This window comes from Centrocercus urophasianus, unplaced genomic scaffold, assembly GCF_019232065.1.
Source record: "Centrocercus urophasianus isolate 14NV4802_14NV808 unplaced genomic scaffold, USGS_Curo_1.0 seq_2, whole genome shotgun sequence".
In the NCBI taxonomy this organism is placed as follows: domain Eukaryota; kingdom Metazoa; phylum Chordata; class Aves; order Galliformes; family Phasianidae; genus Centrocercus; species Centrocercus urophasianus.
This window is the reverse complement of record NW_024884755.1, coordinates 16,426,052-16,438,863: the sequence shown is the minus strand read 5'-3', so window position 1 is coordinate 16,438,863 and position 12,812 is coordinate 16,426,052. Positions and strand designations below refer to the sequence as shown.

Here is a 12,812-nt window from a genome sequence, read left to right as displayed (position 1 = left end):
ACACACACAGACACACACAGACACCCCCCAGTGGTGTGACACAGCACACCAGAAGGAGAACAGCTAATGGTCAGAGCAGGAGGCATCCAAATGCCCGTTCAATCAGGTGCACAGCTCCTTGCACTCTGCTCCAAAGACTGTGAGCTAGGGAATACTTTTGCTGCCCTCTCCAGGACAGCTGGGGCCAGGCATGCTCTCAGGGACAGCCTCAGCTCAGGGAAGCATGCCTGGGGTGTCTGCATCTGGAAAACGTGAGATACCCACTGCCAAGTCTAGTGGTGGTGGACTGCAACCCAGGGCAAGCACCCTAACCACTGTATGAAGGCTGGCAAGGCTTAAAATACATTCTTTTAATACAAAGATCTTACATCAAAGCATGGCAACACCTACAGTCTTCTTAATCTAACATTTGGCCCAGAGAAGGGAGGCACATTTTAAGAGGGGTTTCCTCTTTACCATCCAGTAAGAAAAGCTCAAAGAGAGGGAGTGGGAAGGTTGAGCTCCAGCACTGCCAACTCACACCCACTCTGACATTATCCACTTTTCAAAGGTTTCTGAATAACGTTCACCTCACCAGAGAATTCACTGAAGTCTAAAACATCTTGGCAAGCAAATATCCCTTCCTTTACTAAAATGAAAACTAACTAAACTAGCAAAAAAAGCCCACCAGCCTAGATTGCTTTGATGCAGTGTGTTTGGAGGTTTCAAATCCTCATGTGGTAAATTGTTCAGTCCTTCAAGTTTAAATGTTTTTGTTTTTGTTTTCCCAGAAAAGAAAAAGAGCTGCCAGTATCCACACTAACCCAGAGACAGGCTGGACAGAGAAGCTGGCTGATCCAGGCTGTGATGTTACAGATGTCTAGTGAGGCTAACAGCTTTCTCAGCTGGTGGACATGCCCAGCACTTAGTCCACTTTGCTGATGGCCAGATATTGGAAAGGTTAGACCAGTCTAACAAGCACTCCTGGTGAAATTAATTGCTGGTACTGCTTAGCCCTCCTTGAAGGGTAGCATATATTGGCACATTGGCCAGGTTAGTCTGGTTTCAAAGCTCTGTTCACTGAGGCACAGAGTCAACCAACAGTTTTCAACACAGAGTCACCAACAGCTTTAGCCTGGAAGGCACTTCTGGAGGTCATCCTGGTCCAGTCACTCACTCAGAGCAGATGGGACAGCAAAGAATTCTCACTGCTGCTTAAAGCTGAGCACACCTTTAGGAGCAACAGTTAGAGATGGGGCCGTGTGCAACCACCTACCATAACCCCTTTCACATAAGGTCCTGGATTTATGGCCAGCTTACATATGTAGGCTCCCACCTCCCCTCCTCGGCATACAAGTACTGTCACACTCAAAGCCAGGAAGGAAAGTGAGCACTACCTGTGCTCTATGTAGAGCAGAGGCTTGCTGTCAGCAATTATTCCACCCTGGCTCTCTTGTGATAGTCCATTGGTATCCTCAATCTTCTCCAGCAAGCTGTCGATGTCTTCCAGGTCATCATCTTCCTTAAGACATGCACATGCAAAGACAAGGCAGTGATTACAGGATGAGACACGGAGGCACACAGGTCACCCAGCTGCCTCCAGGCCCTGTGGCTCTCCCCAATCTCACCCCACAGACCCCCCCATTGCTCACCCTGCTTCAGCCCCACTCTGGGAGCCCACATACTCTCTTGTATCGAGGCTTCTCACTTTCCACCCAGCATTTCCCTCAGGAATCCCACTCCTGTGCTTGCCATCCCTGCCCAACTGCCCCCAGAAGGCTGGCTGCTCTCCCTCCTTCCTCAAGGCATCACAGGACACTTCTCCTCATACTATCACAAGCCTGAGTGTGTCAACTGAATAAAGCCAGCATGGCAGGCTTGCTGCTGGCCTCGTGCTCTGAGCCCAAACCAGCAGGACACAGTGGTCCTTCCCACACAACACAGCTCACAAGTATGTGCATGCCTGCTCTCTGGTCTCCCCTCTCCTACAAAGCTGTGCTTTGTCTTGTTTACTTATACGATGACCTAACTTCCTAAAATACCATGAAAAGTTGGGGGGCTGATTTTAATGGTAAAATAAATCAACCCTCCCTGCCTGCTTTCCACGGAAACATTGAATTACTGCTGTGACTGTTGTAACACAAAATTAGACACTAGCACGTTTGTAATCCAGTTTTAACATACTGCATGGTCACTTCCCACTCTTCAAACAGCCAGAAGAACACATCCAGCAGAACACATTCAACAGCTGCACAGCACTTTCACCTCAATTTCCCTCTATTTTGCCCACGGACAGCAAGTGACACATTTATCATGCGGCCCTTCATATCCTCCTCGGGATGCACATGGGCAGAAGGTGGAATTCCATTCGTGACACTCAGACAGCATTCTGAAGTTGCCTTTTCCAGCTAAATATACTGTGTGCAGTGAGTACATGAAAAGCTTACATTGTTTTGCATTTCAGTGACAGAACAAAGGTAGCTTTATCTCTAGTTTGCAAATCAAACTGCCTATTTCTGGGGATTAAATCTCCCCAGAGCTCAGGGCTGGCAGATGGCACCCTTCTCCTCGTCACTCTCAGAGCAGGAGAGGAAGCAGGCTTTCTGAGGGGTTTTCTCCCTTGGTGACTGACCCCTGAGCCCCCACATGCATTCCCAGGGAGGCAGCTGCCAGCCCACATCAACCTGGGGCAGCCCTCCCAGCACCAAAGCATGCTGCAGCCCACTGTGTATTGCCAAGGACCTCTCCCAAATTGAGGCTCTTGGCTTTTAGGAAAAAAAACCAAAACAACTTGAACTGCATTTTTATTATATACACTACTCTTCTAAATTCAGTTTCCTAAACTAGCTCATGCAGTTAAAGCATTCAAGCATAACAGAGTGATAATAAAGAAAGATTCAAGTATAAACATGTGTCTGTTTTATCCACAACACACAGATGTGGGATAAAGCTCTTTCTCCTCGTCAAGCACTCTTACTTAGGAGTGGACAATTAAGAGAACGAGAATCACCATCCCCTCATTCCCTTCATCACAAGGAGACAGAAGCACATCCCCCTGGAAGGACACTTAGCCATGCATGTCTGATAATGCACTCGGGATGAGCACACACTTGTCAGCATTTAGCTCTATGATGCCAAACAACAAGGAGGAGCATGGCTGAGCACCGAGAAACAGGCAAAGGCAACAGGAATCACTGCCAGCAGTGTGAGCTTTGTAGAGCTGTGCAGTGCTGGAAGAGCTCTCTAAGTAGGGCAACGTCAGTATCATGAAAATGCAAAACCATTGGAAGTCCCCTCCTGTGCAGAGCCTCAAAGACGAAAGGAAAAGCTGCTGTGAGGATTTCAGCTCTAAACCACCTGCAGCAGAGCTGTGCGAGTCCCACTGCTTCGAGGACCACAATGTTGTTGCCACTTCATACATTTAAATGAGCACAGTGCAAGGAGGAGCACTTTGGCTTCAAAATCTTTTCTGCAACTGCCAGTGTCATCGCTTTGTCATCCCATCCCAAGGGGGACATGAGCACAGCCACCAACCCTCACAACAAACACACACATACCAGAGCCTCGCCTGCTGAAGTTTTCTTTGTTTTCCTTTTCTTTTTTTTCTTTCGTGGCTTGTTATTCAACACAGGCTGCAAAAAGAAATGAAACAGCTGTCAGAGCAAACCCAAACACTGCTGGAAAAGAACGCTCCATGGAGGAGAAGAATATTTTCCACAGGGATCAGCATACCAGAAGGTCCCTTGAATGAAACCAATATTCATCTGTACAATACTCACCTTGTCAGCAAATGAAACTTGAGATGCAAGGAGAAAATAGAAGAAAGCACCAAGGGTTTGCAAATGTGAGGGATGAATCTCAGGTTACTTTCACTTCTACGCTTGAGACCATAAAATCAGGCAAGAAACAGTTTAGACATGCCAGGGTTTGGAAGAAGTGTTTCATCCCTGCATTACTTCCTAGAACAAACTTCATTTCTGTGTTTCCAGTGAGCACGACAGCTTCATCAGTCACACCAATTAACAGAAACCAACAGCTGCCTGAGAGCACCGTGTGATACAAACTCATCTTGCTGCAGATGCAGCTGCTTCAGCTCACGATGCTGCAAAACATTTCCCAACCCAAGATGTGTGCTGCTGTCTGTGCTGGTGCTTCCCCAGGTCACACAGAACTAACGACACTTTTCCAGGATCACCAGCTCTCCACAGCACTACACCTGACTAACAGAGTCCCAAGAACAGCTCCACAACTCCCAGGCAGATTTCAGAGCCAGGAACCCAGCTCCAATCTGGTTCCACACATGCTGACAGCACCCATGTTTCTACCCAGGAAATCCACAGAACAGCAGCAGGTGTGTTCTGCTGTGTTTAACAGCAAATTTGGGGTCAGGGCCACATCTGAGCCACTGCTCACGTGAGGTCTGACTGAGCAAAGCTCACCCTGCGTATCTGAAGCGCTCCCAAGCACACACAGAGGGCAGCCCCTCCTCCTCCAGCCACACTGCCACCACACCAAATACTGCCTTCTACTGGATGAGGCCAAGGGGATAATTCTTTTCACTGCCCCTACCCTCACCGCCAATATTGTATGGGCTAGATGTGCAGTGTCCAGCTGTTACTTAAAAAGCCCATTTCTTCACATGCTTTTGCAACTGTCATGTCAAGGAGATGTTTTCGAGCTGAAACAGATTAGAGAAGGGACTATAACAGAAAATGACAACCACAAATACAAGTGAAACAGGAAAGAAGCAAGTCCAATCTTCAGCTTATATTGTTGGGAGCATTTACACCATTCACTCCACAACAAATGCTTGCTGAGCACTGACCCAGCAGCCCAGCCTGCCTATAGCACAGCACTGTATTAACTGTGCAGTGAATGGAGCAGAGAAGCAGCCTCTTTTTCTGAACCACTTTCTGTGCCTTGCATGGCAGCAGCTGTCACTACCAGGCAGCTGCAGCTGTGTTACCGTTTGGTCTGGCTGGTTTGTCCCTTTCCCATCTCTCTGCCCATTGTGTTCTGCCTCTTCAGGTGTAGGCTCCTCATTGCTTCCCTCTGCAACATTGTGCTCTTTGAGCCTGGCATCTGCTCGCCCTTCTTTGGATGACAGGTCATCCTCCAGTTCTTCACTGGTGATCTGTGCAAACAAAAGAACAAGCTGCAGCAGCAGGTACACGGCTGCATCACGCCCTCCCTACAGCCACGAGGACAGGGTTGTGCAACCTTGTTCTGTTCACACCTGCAAATGATAAAGCGCTGCAGAAGCAGTGCAGGGCTTGGCTTCTCAGTTGCCTTCTCCAGAACATGGGCTGGGGGTGATTGCTCATTGAAAGCACGGTGTCTGCTGGGCACCAGGGTGTCTTTGCATTTGCTTACTGGTTGCAGACCCACGACTACAGGTCTGCTATGACACAGTGAGCATAAATCAATCACACAGCCCTATCTGGATTCCACTCTTCCCTGGGAAGAGTCTCTGCAACCAACCTTGTTCACAGCCTCACGGTTAAGATGGGAACAGCTGAGGCTGGCCAAGGGGCCCAGAGATGAGGGGCTGGGATCTGTCCCTCCAGAGACCCACGTGTGCCCTCAGCACCCATGTGATCCCAGACCAGCAGCACCAGGATCGCACACACTGGGAAGGCAGCAGTAATGATTCCCAGCTCTGACAACACCCCCAGCCCCCGCTCCGCCATGCCCCGCGCTTCCAACACTGACATCCCGGCCACCCTCGGGTGCCACACAGCCCCAGGCGCCTCTCCGTGCACCCCGCTGCCTGCGTCCCTCACCAGCTTTCCCTCCCCATCCCCACAGCCCCCTCCAGCTCCCATCCCCACACTCATCCTTCCTTTCGGACCTCCCTGCCACCGCACGCCCCAACCCCACCGCTGACACCGCCCCTAAAGCACGACCCTCCCCAGGCCCCGCCGCCCCTCACCAGCTCGAAGCGGTTGCTGACACCGGGGCGACCCCTGGCTTTGGCAGCTGCCTGCGGCCACTCCCCGCCACGCTCGGGGCCGGAGGCCAGGCCCAACTCGCCCAGGCCCGGCTCCTCCTGGCCCCGCTGCTCGCCCCGCAGCCGCCGCAGGGCCCTCCGCGACATGGAGCCCCGCACCGCACTGCGCCTGCGCGGCCCGCCTCCCTCCCGCCTGCGCAGTCTGATCCACGCACCGCGCCTGCGCGCGAGGCTCCAGCGCGCACGCGCAACTTTGATGCCCGTCCCCTCGCACGGCGCCTTCATGAGCCGGCAGGGACGCAGGCGCGGTACCCGCAGTGTAGAACCTATTTCGCGCCCCCGTGCTATCGCTGCGTGAAATATGTCTCGGGGAGGGAGCGCGGGGATGCGGGTTTTCCCACGGTCCCCACACGGGGTCACGGCGGGACATAACACGGAGGTGGGGGGTGCACAGCGGGACACGGGGGGCAGCTCGGGGGCCCTGAGCGGTTGGGTGGGCGTGGGAACTGTTGGTGGGGGATTTTCCCACGGTGCCAGTGGGGCACAGCCTGAGATGGGGTGGCAAACATCTCAAGGACACCCCGTTCCTGCAGTACTGCCAAAGAGATTGCAGCAGTGTGATGTGGGGCCCGGCCAATAGCCCACCGCAGGGTCACTTGGGGTGTCCCCTCTGTCCCCGAGCACCCTCCTGCGCAACCCTGTGCCCGACTCCATCCAGCGCAGGAACAGCCCCGGGAGGGCAGCCCAGAATGGTTTATTGGCAGGGGGTCATTCTGTACAGTGTGACTGTGGCACCCAAGGGGCCGTGACATCAGCATGGGGCCGTGCCACCTGCAGGGCCGTGACACCAACATGGGGCAATAAGGCATCCCAGTCCCTGCAGGGCTTGGCACAGAAATGGGACCGAGAGGATGGGGGACAAAGGGTGCCCCAGAGAGACCCCCTCCCTGTCCCCGGGGCCGTGCCAGCGCCCCATCAGCAGCAGAGACAGGAGGCGTCACGGGGATGTGAGCTGGGAGCCGCGGAGCTCCGCATCCCCTGGTCCATAACGTCCGTAAGGTATATAAATATAGAGGCTGTATGTATACATCCTATGTATATATGTACATCTGGGCAGGGTGGGCGCCGGGCCCTCACTCGTGCCAGGAGCTGCAGCGCAGGGAGCGCGGGGCAGCAGGGCGGCGCGGAGCAGCGTTGAGGACGGCCACACTGCGGCGACTGGAGCAGATGACGTCGGCCACGAAGCCGGTGCAGTCGCTGCAGACATCGCGGAGCACGGAGCCCTGAGCGTAGATGTGGGGGAACTCCTCCTCCACCCGGCGCCAGCCTGGACCTGGCAGCGAGCTGTGGGTGCAGTGCGTGCCATCAGCCCCGGTGTGGGGAGGAGGAGGGTGGGAGGAAGACATTTGAGGACACGGGACCCTTGTAGGGTGCTGGACTCACTGGAAGGTTTCCCTCTTGCGCAGCGGCAGAGCTTTGGCCAGCAGTGAGCCTGGGAGGCTCTCGAAGCCCAGTGCGTAGACAGGGATGTGAGCCAGCTTCTTGGAAGGCATCTTCATCTGTCAGGGCAGTGGGCATCAGGGGCAGCACCCAGGGGCATGCCCTTCACCCCAGGTCCATGCGGGGTCAGCGCAGCCCAGATGGTCAGACAGGGACTGGGACTGGGATTGGTGACAGTGACCTGAGCAGGTCCCTTACCTTCAGGCTGCAGGAGGAGCAGACAGACCTGGGGATACGGGGAGAAGCAGGTGAGCAGGGCCACCACCGAGGCACCTTCCCACCAGCCCCAGCACCATGGCATGGCACAGTGCAGCACAGCACGACACAGCATGGCATGGCATGGCACAGTGCTCACCGCTTGCAGAAGAGACAGGCTGCAGGCCAGGAGAAGAGGGGAAATTTGGCGCGGCAGCAGCAGCAGACCTGTGGGCACAGGCAGGGTGAGCACCAGGTGCAAGTGGCATGGGGGCAGCTCAGCCCCCCCAGTCCCAGTCCCCACCTTGCCCTTCTTCAGGCTGTTGTAGAGCTCCTTGCTCTGTAGGAACTTCTCCATCTCCGCCTTGACCAGCACCCTACGCACGTTGATCATCTCCTCCACCGTGAGGGCCAAGCTCTCCACGGGGTGGCTGAACTCCTGGGGGAGACAGGAGCCATCACTCCCACATGTGGCATGACCCGACCCCACAAATCCTGCACTGTGAGCCCTCACTCCGGGCCATGCCCGCAGCTCCAGTCTTGCACTCACCAGCCAGAGGTGCTTGGAGCTGCTGCTGGGCGCAGTGCTGGAGCCATCCTCTGGCCTCTCCTCCACTGAACCCAGTGCAGCGCGGGGCGCAGAGCCGTATGGCACTGGGTGGTAGCTGGCGGGAACAGAGCCTGCATGGTGGGACACCAGGAGGACACAGTGAGGACACACTGCCACACACAACTCCTCCAGCAAGTGTTGGCTGGAGAGCACAGCAAAGTGACCCTTGGTGACATGGGGACAGGGTGTGCGGGACATGGGGTGGGCTGTGCTGAGGGCAGGGACACTGAGTGTTTGTGGGATGGGGATCCCAACACAGGACTGGGCTTGGGGCAGCACAGGAGTACCTGATCGGGGCCGGGGCTCGGGATCCAGCGACTCCAGCACCTTGGGTGCTGCGTGGCCACCACCAAGCTCACTCTGGAACTGGGCTAGGTCCTGCTCCGAGAAGGAGCGGTCCCGCTTCATAGGCAGCCCTGAGACAGACTCTGTGCTTGGTGAGTCCTCCTCCTGCAAGGCCGCACGGACAGCATCACCCAGTGACCCACGCACCCCTATCCTGTGCCCCCCTGGCATCCCCACCACAGCTCCTTTTTCACCTCGGAGATGCTCATCTCCTCCATCTCTGCCAGTGTGGGTGCCTTGAGCAGGACGCGGGGCCGTGGCCGTGCTGGCACTGTGCTGGCCTCGGGCACAGAGAGATCGATGCAGGAGCTGGACGTGAGGTGGCTGGAGCAGGCGTGCGGGATGCAGGGTAGTGAGCTGTACCCTGGGAAGGGAATGGGGTTTGGCACTGGGTCCTGCCATGACACCATGGTGCAGAGGAGGCAATGCCAGTACCTTTCTGACCCCGGTATGATGTCTCCACGGGTCGGAGCTTCCTCTCCTGCTTGATCTCCTCCAAGATCTTCTCATGCAGTGTCCTCTGTTTCTGGGGCAGTGGCCGTAGCCTCCGCTCTGACGCCTGCAGGAAACAGAGCCGGGATGCTGCAGCTCAGGGCTCACAGGGAGCCCAGCCCGGGGGCTGCAGCCATGGGGACCCTGCGGGGTCAGCACCCACCTGCTTGAGTGGGGGCCGGGAGCGGATGAAGTCCAGGATGAGCTCGTGGGCATCCTTCTTCACTCGTGGTGGGATGTCCCCGTCCACCTGGTAGAGAACAGTGTCAGCACCAGCTGGTTGATGGCAGCACATCCCAGTGTGGGGTCACCTGTCTGTGCTCACCATGACCTTGCGCAGCTTGTAGTTGCGCGCACGGATGTCCTGCATGAGCATCTCGAAGGGGGTCAGCTGGTACTCGGTGGGCAGTGGGTTGAACTGCTTCTCCTGCACCTTCTTCAGCTTGACGCCGTGCCGCAGCTCCCGCATCAGCTGCACCCACAGCCGGGCCTGCCGGGGGCATGGGGTCAGCGCTGGCCCTCGCACAGCCCCAACCCCCTGCATGGCCACGCCGTGCTGCCGTACCCAGTCCGTGTTGCGCAGGCTGCCCAGCTCTGCTGCTGGCCTCTCCTCTGCCTCCTCATCCTCCTTCAGCTTCTGCAGCATCTGTGATGACACGGGGGACACTGTTATCCCACTGCGGTCACTGCAGCATTTTAAGATCCCAAGGATCTCCCCACACGGGCAAGCTTCTCACCTCCTTGGCATCGCGGATCTTGGCCAGGAAGGCTTTGAGTTCCACAGTTTCAGCAAAGAGCGCCCGGCACACGGCCTGGTAATGAGCCTGGGCTTCGTTGGGATCGGCAAGGCGTGCAGCGCAGCACCGCATGGCCTGCCCGAAAGTGCGCACAGCTCGCAGCGGCCCCTCGCCACTCTCCTCCTCCTCCTCCTGCCCCCCATAACCCTCGTCGGCCGTGCCACAGCCACTGTCCTCTGAGTCACTGTTGGTCATCAGGTCGATGAGCTGCTCCAGCTGTGGGCTCAGCTCCCGCTCCTCGTTCTCATCCAGCCCCCAGTCCAGCGCCCGGTAGATGGCAAAACCCAAGGACTGCACCATCTGCAAGGAAACGGCACCGCTGTGCCACCAAAAGCCCTGGCACTGCCCGTGCCATATCTGCGTGCAGAGCCCCATCCGTTGAGTCTGGGCCTCACCACCCAGAGCACACCAGGACCCCATTGCCTCACAGCAAGAGGAGCAGGAGGAGATGCACAGGGGTGATGAGGAGCAGGAGGAGATGCACCATGCCGTGGTGCTGTGACACTGCCTGCCCAGAGGCCCCCATGATGTGCAGCCAGCAGACATCCAGCTCAGAGATGAGGGTCCCCACATACCTGTGCTTCAGCAGCAGGCGTCAGCAGCAGAGGCAGCTCTGGGGGAGAGAAAGGTACAGTCACTGAGGCCCCAAGGCTGGGGGTCAGCCTTACCTCATTTTGTGCCCCCCACCCTGGGACTGCTGCACCTGAGCCAGGACTCCCACCCCCAGCCGGTCTCATCCTGAGCTGGCACAGCCCCGTGTTGTTTGCAGGGACTGACAGCACAGCCCTGCATGTGGTGCAGAGACGGGCAGCACTCAGCTGACAGTGATACTGATGCTCCTTTCACTGCAGAGGTGGCACAGCTGGAGCACTGTGCACACACACAAGCACCATGCACACACACAGGCACCACGCCAATACGCACAAGCACTGCACACACACACAAGCTCAGGCCAAAGGCTCTCAGGCAGCTCAGCCCCTTCTGGGGGAGCACTGCAGCCATAGGATGACGAGCAACTGTGTCTTTCGCATGGGACCCAAGGGAAGTGCCCAGGTGCCCCTTGCTCCACTTTGCCCAGCAGCAGCTGCAGAGCAGAGCAGTGACCTGGGCCCAGGAGAGTGCAGGCCATTACCCCGCCATCATCTGTGCATCCATTACACGCTGTGCCCATCTCCCCACTTAGCTAATCAATGCAGCAGCCCATGGCAGGAACAGCTGAGGCTGCGTGCTGGCTGCAGTCAGGAGCCCAATCTGGGACCCTCTGAGCAGGATGAGGCCAGGCAGAACAGGATTGCAGCCCCCTCCCACTGACTACAGGAGCCTGTGACCCTGCAGTCATGTCAGTCCCTGAGCCCTGCAGGCAGCCCAGGGGAATGGCACCGGCATCACATCCCGTATGGTGGTGGAGCAGCCAGCAGATCCAGCTGGGAGGAGGAAGCAGAAAAGCTTTTCCTGGATGCAAACCAGGGACGGAGGAGCAACCATGGCTGCAACAGGACAGGATGCACCGGGAACAGCAGTGCCTGCAGCCGTGGTGCCAAATGAGGCCACGGTGCTGGTGGCTGTGCAGCACTCACCTGCTGGCTGCTTCCTTCCGGGTGGGAGACGCTGTGGGATGGGGACATGGAGTACACCCCCTGTGGGTTCACCCTGTGCCCTGTGCCACTGCAGAGCTATGTGCTGGTGCTGGGACCCATGCTATACCCATGGCTGTGCTGGGAGCTTCCCACAGCCCCCATTCGCTGCAGCAGCAAAGAGCCTGGATACATCCCTATGCCCTGCTCCCAGGTGCATCGCTACAGCCAGCAGCAAGGACACACAGCCACACCGCAGCACCCTGCTCGCTGCCAGCCGTGGGGACATGCAGCAATGCCGCAGCCTCGCTGAGCAGTCGGAGACACCGCAGCACCCCGAGCCATTTTGGGGCACGCAGGAGCCGGCGGGCACCAGTCGGGGCTGTCCCCACGCGGGGCGAGGCGTGGGCTGAGCTCTGTCATTAGGCTCAGGCTGCTCATTGCTGCTGGCACCCGGCCGTGCCTAATTACAGACCATAAACACAGCGGGCTCTGCCCGACAGCACCGCCCGCCCGCACGGAAGGCACGACCGAGAGTGCAAAGGTCGGGGTCGGGGCTGCCCCGCGATGCCCCCTGAGGGAGGGGGGTGCGGGGTCTGTGCCCGTGGGTGCGGGTGCGCTGCGGCCGTCGCTGCGTGCCGCTGTGTGTCCCTGCGCGTCCGTCCATCCGTCCCTGCCTGTCCTGCGTGGCTCCGCCGTCCCCAGCCCCACGCACAGCCCCGCCCGGCTCCATCCTCGCGGTCCCGCAGTGCCGGTCCCATCGCTGCCACCACCTCCGGTCCCCCCCGCTGCCAGTCCCGCCTTCCAGTCCCGCCTTCCCGCCCCCCCCGCTGCCGCTGCCCGCATTGCCGACCCCACACCGACGCCCACGGCCTCCCGTCCTTTTTCTCTCCGGTATCGACTCTCTCTATCCCTCCTCCAGTTCCCGTCCTTCCTTCCCGATGCCGGTGTCCTCCACCCGTAGTCCCAGGGCCGCTGCGGCGTCGGTAACCCGGGCAGCGCCGGTGGGCAGCGCGGTGCAGCACTCCCCGCAGGTCCCGGTACCCCACTGTTCCGATAACCAGGTACCCCCGGCGCCGGTACACCCCCCCACCGGTGGCGGTACCCCCCGCTGCCGGCCCCGCCCCTCCTTCTCCGAGCTCCTTACCGGGCGGCGGGGGTGGAAGCGCTACGCTGCCGTCGCCGCGGAGGCGGATGTCGGCGGTGCGGAGCGGAGCGGCGGAGGGGGCGGCGGCGGCGGCGGCGGCACGGCAGCCCTGAAAGCAGAGCGCCCACGCCTGCTCCTCGTTCAGCGGCTGCTCGTAGCACTTCAGCACCTCCTCCAGGGACAGCTCCCGCGGGCCCCCGCCGCCCGCCCGCGCCATCGCCCC

General features: G+C 58.0%; 2 protein-coding genes across 2 annotated transcripts in view; both read right to left on the bottom strand.

Annotated features, from left to right (window-relative positions):
* The window catches only part of TCF25 (transcription factor 25), a 17,568-nt gene extending 11,492 nt beyond the window's left edge, over window positions 1-6,076 (bottom strand). The window contains exons 1-4 of the mRNA XM_042821549.1: window positions 5,912-6,076; window positions 4,946-5,113; window positions 3,537-3,611; window positions 1,377-1,501 (exon numbers count right to left, since the gene is read on the bottom strand). Coding sequence (XP_042677483.1) covers window positions 1,377-1,501; window positions 3,537-3,611; window positions 4,946-5,113; window positions 5,912-6,076 — 533 coding nt within the window. The remainder of the gene's footprint in view (window positions 1-1,376; window positions 1,502-3,536; window positions 3,612-4,945; window positions 5,114-5,911) is intronic.
* A 587-nt stretch (window positions 6,077-6,663) lies between these two features.
* Window positions 6,664-12,806, bottom strand: SPIRE2 (spire type actin nucleation factor 2). The gene is made up of 15 exons (XM_042821428.1): window positions 12,590-12,806; window positions 10,444-10,481; window positions 9,809-10,168; window positions 9,637-9,717; window positions 9,397-9,561; window positions 9,235-9,321; window positions 9,015-9,138; window positions 8,774-8,943; window positions 8,522-8,684; window positions 8,175-8,305; window positions 7,929-8,063; window positions 7,785-7,852; window positions 7,628-7,655; window positions 7,373-7,488; window positions 6,664-7,273 (listed from the first exon to the last, which is right to left on the bottom strand). The coding sequence occupies exons 1-15, from the start codon at window positions 12,804-12,806 to the stop codon at window positions 7,063-7,065; spliced, it is 2,094 nt and encodes a 697-aa protein (XP_042677362.1). The 3' UTR covers window positions 6,664-7,062.
* Between the last annotated feature and the right edge of the window lie 6 nt (window positions 12,807-12,812).

What these genes read in the sequence shown, in the direction of transcription:
- SPIRE2 (XM_042821428.1), bottom strand. Translation starts at nt 12,806, where the DNA reads ATGGCGCGGGCGGGCGGCGGGGGCCCGCGGGAGCTGTCCCTGGAGGAG. An exon ending in CGCCTGCTGCTGAAGCACAG is followed by an intron (nt 10,169 to 10,443) that starts GTATGTGGGGAC and finishes GTTTCCTTGCAG; the next exon opens with ATGGTGCAGTCCTTGGGTTT. An exon ending in GCCTGCGCAACACGGACTGG is followed by an intron (nt 9,562 to 9,636) that starts GTACGGCAGCAC and finishes TGCCCCCGGCAG; the next exon opens with GCCCGGCTGTGGGTGCAGCT.